The following is a 12,825-nucleotide window of genomic DNA, read 5'->3' as shown; positions in this document are numbered from 1 at the left end:
CCGCGGCCTTCTACCGTATAGCACGTAGGAAAGGCTAGACTATTACCGCAGCCTCCTAATTATAACTATATAAGCTTAATAAAGAACAGGACCACGTCCTCTATAGTAATAGGATAGATATAGTTAACCTNNTAGAAAACGATNCCCNNNTANAACTCTANNGACTTTTACCTTTAGACTTTAAGAAGTTTATAAAGCTTAAAAAAGGACTTACTAATAAGGAACTCCGCAAGCTCCTCCCTAAAAGGTACTATAACTTTATTAATATATGCTTATAAAAGGGCGTAGATATACTCCCCCTATATCGACCTAATAACTATACTATTAATATTAAATAAGGAAAAACGCCACCCTATAAGAGACCCTACCTAATATTAAAAGACGAACTTCTAGTTGTTAAAAAGTATATTAACAAACACCTTAATAAAGGGTTTATTCGCCCTAGCATGTCCCCAGCAGCCGCCCCTATCCTCCTTATTAAGAAGCTAGGAGGAGGTATTTAATTCTATATTAACTATAGAGGACTTAACGCTATCACGATTAAAAACTAATACCCCGTACCGCTTATATATAAGACTCTTAAGCGGCTTAGCTAAGCCAAAATCTATACCAAGCTTAATATCATCGCTGCCTTTAACCGCCTCTGAATATAAGAAGGTAACAAATAGAAAACCGCATTCACATCGCGCTTTAGCCAATTCAAATATACCATTATGCCCTTTGGCGTATATAACGGCCCAGGCAGCTTTTAAAGCTATATTAATAACGCCTTACGGGACTACCTCGACGACTTCTGCTCTGCGTACCTAGACGATATACTTATTTATAGCGATGACCCTTCTAAGTATACTAAGCACGTTTAAAAGGTCCTACAGCGCCTTAGGGACGTAAGACTTTATATTAATTTAAAGAAGTGCGAATTCTTAGTTATAGAAGTAAAATACCTTAGACTAATCGTTACTACTAAGGGTGTCCGTATGGACCCTAAGAAGGTACACATAATTACTAAATAGCAAACCCCTAACTGCATTAAAGATATATAAGCTTTCTTTGGTTTCGCCAACTTCTATTAAAAATTTATATATAACTTCTTAGGTGTTATAGCATTACTTATAGCAATAATGCGAACGAAGGGCCTTTCCGTAAAAGGAAGAAAAATATATCTATGTTTTATCTAGACGCCTAAATATAAGAAGGCGTTCTAAGACCTTAAAGATACTTTTACTAAAGCACCCATCCTAGCTCACTTTATACCAGGACGATAACTCTATTTTAAGACTAACTCCTTAAACTACGTTAACGCAGGCATCCTTTCCCAGATAGGTAATGACGGTCTCCTCTACCTAGTCGCATTCTATTCGTCTAAGCTTATACTATAAGAATATAACTATAAGATCTATAATAAGGAACTTCTTGCAATTATATAAGTATTTAAGGAATTCTAATTAGAACTCTCCTTAGTAGAACCTAACTAGCCAACTAAAGTCCTTACAGATTATCGCAACCTTAAGTACTTTATAACTATAAAACAGCTAAACCAACGCCAAGTACGCTGGAATAAGTTCCTTTCTAGTTTTAACTTTAAAATTGTATATAGGCTAGGAGTATAAGGTACTAAGCCTAATAGCCTAACACGCCGCTTATAAGACCTTCCTTAGTCTAAAGATAACCCCNGTAACCAGTTCCAANAATANACGATCCTAAAAGTACGGAATTTGGCCCTAGGTATGCTACCTATAATAGAGCCAACTATACTTTAGCTCCACACTATAAAACTAGAATTACCTCCCGAAATTAATAAGCTTATTACTACGGCATATAACACCTCTGTTAACTTATTACTGTATTAACTTATTGCCGCAAAGACCGCTAGCGCCCATACACTGCCGACTAAACTCTAAAGCTTAGGCTAGATTAATATAGCAGCCTTAGAAGTAAAAGAGAACAGGCTCTATTATAGAGGCTGTCTATTCGTCCCTAACTTAGAAAATCTACAATGGCAACTAATCTAAATGGCCTACGACCTCCAATTAAGCGGCTACCTAGGCAGAAGAGGAACCTATAAGCTTCTTAGCCAATACTACTTCTAGCCTAAAATAATAGACTTAGTTAAACGCTTTATAGGCGCCTGCTATAGTTATAAGCGCGCTAAGGCCTTTAATATAAAGTACCAAGGACTACTATACCCTCTACCAGTACCTATATAATGATAGGCAGATATCGCTATAGATTTCGTTGTTAACCTACCACCCTATAAGCGACATAGCCGTACCTATAAGAACATTCTTATAATAATATGCCGACTTATAAAAGAGCGCTACTACATCCTAACCAAAGGCGTAGCCGTTAGCGACGTCACTAATGCCTTCCTCCGCGAAATCTACCGATTACATAGGTTACCTAACTCAATTACGTCTGACTAAGGCATATAGTTTGGCTCTAATATATAGAGACGAATCTACCAACGCCTTAGCATCTCCGTTAAGATATCTATATCCTTCTACTACAAAACTACTAGGTAACCGGAAAACGCTAATACTAGTATAAAAGCGTACCTATAACAGGTAGTTGCCTATAGTTAAGATAACTAGGTAGATTACCTCCTACTAGGTGAATTCGTAGTAAATAACTACGTCTTAACTACTACAGGACTTACCCCGTTCTTCGCGAACAAGGGATATTACCCCTAATCCGGTATAGAACCACCAGAACCTATTAATAAGAAACTGCTATATAAAAAACGCCTTAAGATGCTACTTACTAACTAGCATGCAGACTATATAAAAAATCTACTTAACTACTATAAGGGAGAAATGGCCTAGGCTTAAGTAAAGCAGGCCTACTTCGCCGACTATTATAAAACGCTACTACCGGAGATACGTATTGGCAACTAGGTATAGCTAGATATACGTAATATCTCTATATAGAGGCCTATAAAGTCACTTAATTATAAAAACCTTAGCCTCTACCTAATTAAATAAGTTATTAATAGGGGAGCCGTATATAAGCTAGAGCTCCCGCCTACCCTAGCCACCCGCGGGATATAGCCTATATTTCACCCATAGCTACTATACCTTCACTAGCCTAACCCCTTACTAGGGCAGATATAGCCTAAACCCCCACTAGTACTAATTTAAGACGAGAACGAAGATAAGAACCACAAGGAGTGGACTGTTAAACGAATTATTAACTCTAAATACTTTAGCAAAGGCAGAGGACAACGGCTTTACTACAGAGCTATATATACAGGATTTAACATAAATTAGCCAGAATGGCAACTATAGGAAGACTTTAAAAATGTAAAGGATCTAATCAGCGACTTTTACTACGCGAACCTATAGAAACCGGGCCTAAGCAAAGATTTTATACCTAATCCTCTATAGGAGCCCTTATAGAGTTAAACCGTTGTACATTACCACATAGGGGCAAATTGCCGTTAGATTGCCGTTAGATTACGGCAAAATGCAATCACGTAACTGGAATATCGTTAAAATGTCCAGGAACTTCAACCGGCGGTTAAAGTTATCTAATTAGTCGGATTCTTAAATGCTAAGCCTTATCACATAACATTGTTTTAAGCCTTTAGTAATACCCCCCTTTCTTCTTTTCTATACCCTAAGTATCCCTTTTATATATATATAGTAACCACAGCGTCACCGGAGCTCCGCCTCTATAGGAGGGGGGGTAGTGTTACGGAACCCTACCGCAGGGGCCTCTATAGGAGAGCCCCGTGCTCTCGCGTATACCTCGCGTACAGCTTATATCAGCTACGCGTAGATATATCACCTCCTTACGCCCTCGACCCTTACGATCGATCACGCAACGTCTTGTAGACTCCTCAAATACATACGTCTTGTAGCCACTGCCCCGTCCCGTAACACTGCGTAAGTAGAACTTTGTCCTTATAATAAGATAGAATTAAAATCCCCGCCAGCTCTAGTTATTCTATAGGTTTTTTTTAAATAAGATATAATTAATAAGGTAGAGACTATATTAAAGAGCTAGGTACTATAAGCCTTTTTTTAATAGCAGTGCTTATAGAGCCAGAGCTTCCTATAGTCCTTTACTTATAGATTAGCTCTATACTAATAAACCTAAAAAACCTTTACCTTTATATTTAGTACCCGTTTATTATATAAGCGATACTATATATCCTAAAGAAGCTAGCCACGGTATTTAAGAGTATTAAATTAAATGTTAAAAGCGTAGGTATGCGAGGTCTGAGTAGGCTAAGATGCTTTTAAGGTAGTCTTAAGTAAATCAGAATCAGATAATTAAGAAATTTCGTTAATATCCGAACCTATATTATCCTTAGAAGGTAATAAAGTTATTATATAAGATAATGGTGGGTAATCTAAAAATTTAAAGAAACTGGATAAACTATTAACCGAGGCTATCAATTAATTATCAATTATTTAACCTCGGTTTAATTATTTGATTGGCTTGATTGATATCTAATCTCGTATTTGATTAATTGGACTGACGCTCGGACTGATTGAACTTCCAATCAAATCTGTTAATTGTTGGCAGCACTGTCTACTACGCACGGGCATCGATGCAGGGAGCTATTGCGCAAGGTTAGTAACCCTCTGCGTCGTGTAAAGCTCAGTGCCACAGCTGATCAATAGAAGGACATGACACGCTGACGCTATCACCGTTAACTCTAACTTCAGAATCGGGAGAGACGGAGGAAGGCGTGGCGACGCCGTCCACGGGATCTGGTGACTCCCCAGGGATAGCGCTCATTGAAGTGGTGGACCCTCTTTTGGAGCTAGGCGCTCGTGAGCAAGTCATTCAGTTTCTGTAAGGACTGGGAGCGGACTTGCTAATAAATAAACAATTTAAACTAGAGGCCTTTGGTTTAGTTAATTAGATATTTTAAAGCTTTAAGCTTATTTATTTTGTTTAGTTAATTAAACTAGTAAACGGTTTAGTTAGGTTTAACTATTTAGATAGATTTTTATATATTTTTATACGATAGTAGGAGGACCTAGGAGCTCTACGCTATAATTTAGTGATAGGCGTTTGGTATTATACTAGGCTTAAAAGTTAGAGGGAACACAATTAATTACCCCTAGTATTAATAATAGTAAAGTCTAATTCTATTAATTTAAAGCGGCAAATCTATTAATATTAATTACTATAATAGCGTCTAAACATTGTATAAGGATAGCTTACTATTATATAGACTAAACTTTATTATTGCTTTAGTAGTTCCTAGAGAAGGTTATATAACTCTAATTTTAATATAATGTTTTTCTATATAAAAGATACCTAAAAAATTAATCGCCTGCTATAATAGTAGTAATATTAATCTAGCTATATAACTAATCCTCCCTATATATTATTATATGTATATAAAACAGCTCCTAAAGTATGAAATAGCGCCTTTTAATAGCACTAAATTTAGAAGCTAAAATCGAAATTTTAGGTAGGACTTATTGCTTTATTTTAAAGTTAGTAAACTAAATTAAATAGCGCGATCTTTAGTTAAGTCCGAAGTAGTATATGATTTCCTTATTAGAAAAGGTTGTTTTTTACATTTAATAAAGCCGTTATGGTTTTAGCTTTGCGTATACTATAAAGCTATAATAATATTAGGTCGTATTTATAAATAATAAGGCTTAAGTATATTACTGAGCTTATTAAACAATTGTTTACAGTTATAGCTTAATAGTGGTATACTTAGTATATTAAGCGCCATTTAACTAAGGTTAGAAAACTTTATTACTATTATCCTCTAGTATAAAAATATATTGCGAGCTAGTGGATAATCTTCCACTAATAGATTAAGTTTCTTTTACTACTTATACTCGTCTTCTTAATTATTTAAGGAAGATGCTATAGTAAAGGCGGTGCCTATAAAGCTTCTAATATAGTTATTAATATTAGATTATAGGGGCTAATTTTTCTTAGAGGCTTACCCTGCCAACTATAGCTTCTTTCCTTTATACTTAAGCTAGAGCTTTTAAAAGGAAGCGTTATAGCTAGTTATCTAATTAGGTCTCTCTTTTTAGTTATTTTAGCAGAATCGCTTAAGGTCAGGGTATAGTAGGCAAGCTGTATAGTAGATAGGCGTCTAATTAAGCGCCGGGTAGTATTTTTTAAAGCTTTGCCTACCTGCAATTAACATTAATTTTATAATAATCCTTAATTGTATCTTAATTAGGATAATCCTCTATTATCGCCTTAGTTAATTAAGCTTTAGCTTCTTTATAGTGTCTTATTAGAAACTCTATATAAGGGATAACTTCCTATATCGCGCTATTACGCCTAGCCTTGCCTCTTCCTTTAAGCTTAAGTGTAGCTTACTAAAGCGGCTTAAGAAGCTAAATATATTGCTTAATAATGTCCTAATTATAGGAAGTAAGGCCGCCGACTTATACGTAAAGAGGACAATTAAAGGGCTTCTAATATGGATTTAGATTCTTTTTATATTGTTAACTAGACTTAATTATTATAAGCTTTCTATTATTATTAAATAACTGTTCTACCTAGTCTTAATAGGCTTAATAAGCTTAAGGGCTTTAAAATTAGCACATAGTAGTATAGCGTTCTCCTCTTACTAAAAGGCATAGAACTGTTTATACTTTTATAGCAAATAGATTAAGTAGATAAAATTAATAAGAGTTTTAAGCGGGCCTTTCTTTCGCCACTCCTCTAGGAACTGCTGCTTTTTCTATAAAAGTCTTAGTTTTAATTAAATTAATAGTAGGAGAACGCCTACCTACCGTTAAGTTCTTATTACTATTCTTAAATATATCTTTATTAGTTCTAAATAGACTTAATTAAGCTACTAGATTAAATATATAGGTAGCATACTATACTTAATATTACTCTTTATTAAATCCGAGCTTTGCTATAAGGAAGTTAATATAGGTGTTATTATTATAGGCGTTGTCTATAACAAAACCAGCTAATTTAACTACTAAGATTATACTTAGCAATAATATTGCTAATAACGTTATAGTAGTTATAGCCGCTATATAGGCTAAGCTGCTCTAATAGAGCAAGTATAAAGTCTTAAATCTGGCCTTAATGATCTAAATAGTAAACGTAGACGCCAGTAAGATCTTTCTTCTTATTGCGCGTTATTTAGCTATTAAATAATATATAAAATCTCGTTATTAATTGCATTAGTTTTTCCGTTACTACACCTTTATTACTGTTATATTTAGTAAGAACTTAATTATAAATTGCCTTATAGTTTTAGTATAGATTAAGCTCGGCGTCCTTGTTTGCGGCCGTAATTAAGGCATAAAATTTAGGTCGCTTAACTTCTTATAAAGTGTAGTTTCTAGCGGCGATCTATAGTATAACTGCTTATTTAAAGATATTAGAGTTATAGGACTTAATAAGCTTATTAGCAACTACTTATAGTATATAGTAGGTTTATTAAATCTACTCTAGAATAGTTAAAGCCTTTTACTTTTAAGATATTATATAATTAATAGGACTATAAGAATTAACCTAGTGGCCATCTATATCCTTAGCAAGGTGTTCTACTGTAGAAGTAGTAGCTCTACTAGTCTTATATAATGTCACCTTAATCTTATACAGATAGCAGTATTTATATAAGAAAACGGTTATTTTCTTACTAAATCTTTGCTAGAGCCGCTAGCTATAGTCCTATATAAAGCTCGGAGTTCTAAGAAGGTTTTAATAAGGCCGTTAATATCTCTCTACATGGTCTTAATTAAGGCCTTTATATTCGTTCTAGGGGGAGGCTAATTCTAATAAGGTATTGGAAGCTTCGCAGGCTTTATTAGGCGCGATTGCAGCCACGTTCTCTACTAAATTAACGAGGCCAGCTTTGGTAAGATGGGAAGACATAATATAGGCAGTATAGCAACAGGAATTGGTGGGTAAAAGAGGAGACTTTAGAGGGTTAAGTTAGAAAGACGCGTTTGGATGTTTATTTTCGGCGCGTATATTATATTACAATCGTGGTATATTATAGAACTACCCAAAACTCAACCACTAAGAAACCCCCCCTAACCAAAAATAATACCTATATCTTATATATCAAACGAGCAAACCAACTCAATCAAACGAGACGATATAGGGCTTGATTGACTACTAAAATCAGGCCTTTAGGCTTGATTGGTTGTTTGATTACAAAGCAAACAAGTAAACAAACTAGTAAACGGGGTTTGTTTATCAGCAAGTCTGACTGGGAGTGTAGAGAGTATCGCTCCAGCCTGTGCCCGAAGGATTGGTATCTTTAGACTAGGCAATGGAAGTGCATTCTTAGTAACTAGGCTATAGGCTATCTTAAAGGGCTGATTTTATAAAAACACTTGTTCTAGTTTTCAAATCGGGAACGTCCTCCACAGGCCTATCCGCAGAGGAAGAAATGAGAAGTTATTGTTACTCCAATTCGCTCGGTGGATCGGTCACGTCCTGAAGTTTTGCCAGCCTATTCTAATTAGCAGCAACGACTTTCAGGGTTGCAAATCAATCAAATCAACTCAACTGAGGCCTTGAATTGGTCGAATTGAAAGCTTTGTAAGCAGAGAGCTCAATTGGTTGAATTGGTTGACTCAATATTAAGATCTTGGCAACTATTCCAACTGAATTCAACAGGTGTAGGAGCCAGCAACTATCGCGAGTCTTGGCATGATGTAAGAGGGCCTACCTAGGGACACTTATTACTTCCTACCTTCCTTTCTGTTGCACAGCTCTTAATATAAGCCTATCGCGAGGATTGGCATGGTGTTGGCTTACCTTCCTGCCGTATCTATACTATGCTATCGGATCGGTACATTGAACGTCCTTAGGGTGACCTACTCGTGCAAGCCAATCGTCGGACTTATCGCGGTCGTTTGCCAAGACTCTGGCGGCGATGTGTATAGACAACGGGTAATAAGAAAAATAAGGTTTGGAGCATTACGACCTGTTAACTCTAGTAATATATAATATCGAAAGCTTCAATATTTATCAACCAATTCAATTCAATCAGGGCCTCCAGATTGAGTTGCCAAGCCTGTGAACTCTCAGTTGGTTGAGTTGATCGAGTCTTGGCAATCAATTCAATTCAATATTGAAACCTCGTTGATTAATTTGCAACCCTGCCCACAAATCATCCGACCATTCAACTTACAAACACCACCATTCGATTCCACAACCGTCCCCTCACCCACCGACCTTGACTCACCAAACTGACACGCATCACAGCTCTCATCCTCTACATTGCGCAAATGATCCTCATCGCGCTCACCTCCCCCTTCGCCGCAATCTCGATCTCCCCACTCCTCCTAACACTCTACCTGGTGCAAAAATTCTACCTGCGCACATCGCGGCAACTGCGGCACCTCAACCCGAAGCCAAGTCGCCACTGTACACGCACTTCATCGAGCTGCTGGCAGGCCTCGCGACGGTGCGGGCGTTTGGGTTCCAGCGCGCGCCGCAGAAGCAGCACCGCGCGCAACTGGGCCGCTCGCAGCGGCCGTTCTACCTGCTCTTCGCGGTGCAGCGCTGGCTGACGCTGGTGCTGGACCTGGTCGTCGCGGGCGTCGCGGTGCTGCTGACCGCGCTGGTCGCCGCGCTGCGCAGGAAACTGAGCGCAGGCTACGTCGGCGTCGCGCTGCCCAACGTCATCCTGTTCAGATGCTCGTGTCGTTCTGGACGCAGCTCGAGACGCATATTGGCAGCGTCGCGCGCACCAAGGCGTTTACTAAAGGAGGCGGTGCGTGAGGATTTGGAGGCTGAGAAGGAGGTCCCGGCGGGGAATTGGCCGGCGGATGGGAGGATTGAGTTTTAGGGAGGGAGTGCCGGGTATAGGTAAGTTGATTAATGCTTTGTCGTGATGATTGTGGTTGGAATGGGAGAGCTAACGGATGTAGGGCTACCGAGCCTGTTGTTAAGAACCTCTCCCTAACCATCAGGTAAGCTTCTATTTACTCGCTCTCTTAGACCTTGTACAGCGGGTATGGCATGATGTTAACACTACGTTAAAACAGCGGGAAGTCTTCTCTCGTCCTAACCCTTTTCCGCATGCTTAACCCCACCTCGGGCAGCATCAGCATCGACGGCATTCCGCTTTCCGTCCTCCCACGCCAAACCATCCGCTCGCGGCTCATCGGCGTCCCACAGGACGCATACCTGCTGCCGGGCCCCGTGCGGTTCAACGCCGACCCGCTGAAACAGTGTACCGACAAGGAGGTCACGCTCGCGCTGAAGGCGGTGCAGCTCTGGGAAACTGTGGTCAAGAACTCAAGCCCGACGCACCATAGCCACCCACTAGACGTTGATATCGAGGAGCTGCATTTGAGTCATGGCCAGAAGCAGTTATTCTGTCTTGCGGGGCCATGTTGAGGAAGGGAAGGGTGCTGGTGCTTGATGAGGCGACGAGCGGGTACGTCCCCAATCACAACTATCTCAGTGTTTGAGTGGCTGGAAAAAGGATCGGGCTAACGAGTTTCTCAATGTTGATTCCCAGACCGGTGCGCTGATACAGCGTCTCCTGCGCTTCAAGTTCGCGGCTCACACCATCATAGCCGTTGCGCATAAGCTGGATACTATTCTTGACTTTGACAGAGTCGCTGTTATGGATAATGGCGAGTTCATCGAGTTCGACGCGCCGTACAAGTTGCTCGGCAGGCCTGAGTCTGCGTATGCGAAGCTGTATAGTGCCGCCCGGGTGGATGAAGATGACGATTTCTAGTAAAAAATATAAAAAGGGGTTGTACGTATGGGAGAGGTTTGCGGCAATCAGGGTTTTGGAATCGAAAACTATGCTTTTTTGATTAGCTTCACGTTATTGTTTTGACGTTTCTGCTTTCGTCGCTCGCTTCAACTGTCGGCAGTTTGTGTTTCCCTGCTTCGTAACAAGTCATCTTCTGCGTTCAAATGGATTTACGATGGTTTTCGTGACCTTATGCATTGTGAGGACTTGTCTATGATGTCATACTATTGAACATACGCATGGTTGCATGCTTTGGCAGACATGAAAAGCACCTTACGCACCCAAATACAATGTCCGGTCTACATCTGCACTATAAGATGGACGTCCTCTGAAGACCAATTGCTATTTCATTAGAAGGTTTCGACGCAGTGAGAGTATATTAATTACCCATTCAAATTGCTCATCAACCATCTGTGGTAGACTGTGACGGCCTCACCGACTTCCTCAGCAGCATATTTTTGATCCGCTCTGCCCATTGCCTCTTCTCCTCTGCCGTGAAGCATTCTCGTTCTCGTAAGGCTAGCCACGTTTTATGACCGCCAATCACATCGTGGTATCCTTCCATGCCAAATTTGGAGTATGGGTCGTCGGAGACAATTACAGTAACGTCTCTGAGAGGGAGTCCTCTAAGCTGCTGAAGTCCAATTACCCAATTATCCAACCGCACCGGGTCAGCAAGCTCAGATCGAATGGGTCCATTGCCACCCAGTTTATCATGAGAGATGGTAATTGAGATGTGAAGAATGCGGAGACCTTTGACACGTTCAAGTAGGGTTGGCACGAAGAGTGCACTGTTCCATCGGTATGTAAGCGTTGGGTCATCAAGATCTTTGCCGGCGGTCATGAAAAGGCATACTTCTTTAACACCCTGCCCCTGAAAGGATCGAAGAGAGGAAAAAAATCCCAAGAAAGCCGTAGCTTGCCGGAAGGCGAATATATTTAGATAGAAAGGGAGTAGTTTAGTCTCGTCGTGGATTTGGCGGCAGGCTCTGGTGACATCTAGATTCAGGATTTTATTAAGGTGGGCAGGTGTCCTGTTCCATAACCTTTCCCGGGGGATATACATCCCGTTCGGCACGGGGATACAGTATCTATGACGGTCCTTGCACGGGTCGATGTGGAATCTGTCGCCCATCCGCCAGTAGTTCAGCATGTCCATGTGGTTAGGCGTTTTCAAGGGCTTTTGCTCGTTCAGTGAGGCATCTTTGGACCTTTGGTAAGCGTCATCCTCGGCGAGGTTGGGTTTGCAGGGGTAATAGTGGAGGACTTTGTTTCTAAAGGACAGACCTAGACGTGGCAGTTCTGCGTGTTCAACATGAATCAAACAGCCGCCAAAAACAAACTCGTAGATTCTGTTTCTAAGCTCTGCGGGCAGTCTTAATAAAGGCGATTCGGTGGTGTTGAGCTGTTGCCTATTTACTCGCGTTAATGGTGGAGTTTTGTTAAACACCGAGAGGAGGCTCACAAGTCATTAAATATGTAGTTAGAAGCGGAACGAGAATCATTTCTTCTTCTGGGCTTTTTGGCCAACGATGAAACGTCACATGNGGGTGACGGTCTCTTCGCAGACATGGCGGGTGTAGTGCAGTTGGTGTAGTGGATGTTTCGTTGGAGGTCCGCAATACCACAAGGGCCGGTCGCAAAACTCTTGGCGCAATTTCAACGGGACACGAAAGGCCGAGCTGCCAAGCGCCCAGAGGGTGAAAGCGTGCTCGTATGTGATGGAGTAAGCGTTACCTATTGCTAGGAGAAGAAGTGCTCGACAGAATATCAGGAAGAACCCTGAACCACTCGCTGCTCCGCCAGCGAAAAATGCCCGGACCCGGAAGCGCACGGATGGGGTGGTCTCTGACGGGCCTCAAACAGCGCGCGCCGCAGGATATCGGCGGAAAATGAAGTGCCCGTGGTCGGCGTGTCAAGATTTGTGGACTGGGGCTGGTGGACTGGCGGACGTGCTGGATGTGAGGTGCGCACTGTGCGGAGTCCATGAGATCGCCAGTCGGGGTGCATTTGGGAGTGCAGCTGGTGTACGGGCCCCAACACAGCAATTTCGCTAATCACTAGTCAAGTGCACCATCCAGCATAGATACTGTGCGCTTGCCAAAAGAGCTGTGCATCCGCAAGAAAGGCAAAGCCTT

The 12,825-nt window shown here is 40.8% G+C and overlaps 1 protein-coding gene across 1 annotated transcript; it reads right to left on the bottom strand.

The window, feature by feature from the left end:
• Window positions 1-11,320: 11,320 nt before the first annotated feature.
• K441DRAFT_374982 (uncharacterized protein) lies at window positions 11,321-12,339 on the bottom strand. The gene is made up of 3 exons (XM_067641476.1): window positions 12,153-12,339; window positions 11,544-12,099; window positions 11,321-11,478 (listed from the first exon to the last, which is right to left on the bottom strand). The coding sequence occupies exons 1-3, from the start codon at window positions 12,257-12,259 to the stop codon at window positions 11,452-11,454; spliced, it is 690 nt and encodes a 229-aa protein (XP_067496648.1). The 5' UTR covers window positions 12,260-12,339; the 3' UTR covers window positions 11,321-11,451.
• Between the last annotated feature and the right edge of the window lie 486 nt (window positions 12,340-12,825).

The sequence above is a fragment of the Cenococcum geophilum genome, assembly GCF_001692895.1.
Source record: "Cenococcum geophilum 1.58 unplaced genomic scaffold K441scaffold_92, whole genome shotgun sequence".
NCBI classification, from domain to species: domain Eukaryota; kingdom Fungi; phylum Ascomycota; class Dothideomycetes; order Gloniales; family Gloniaceae; genus Cenococcum; species Cenococcum geophilum.
This window is presented reverse-complemented; position numbering and strand designations above follow the sequence as displayed.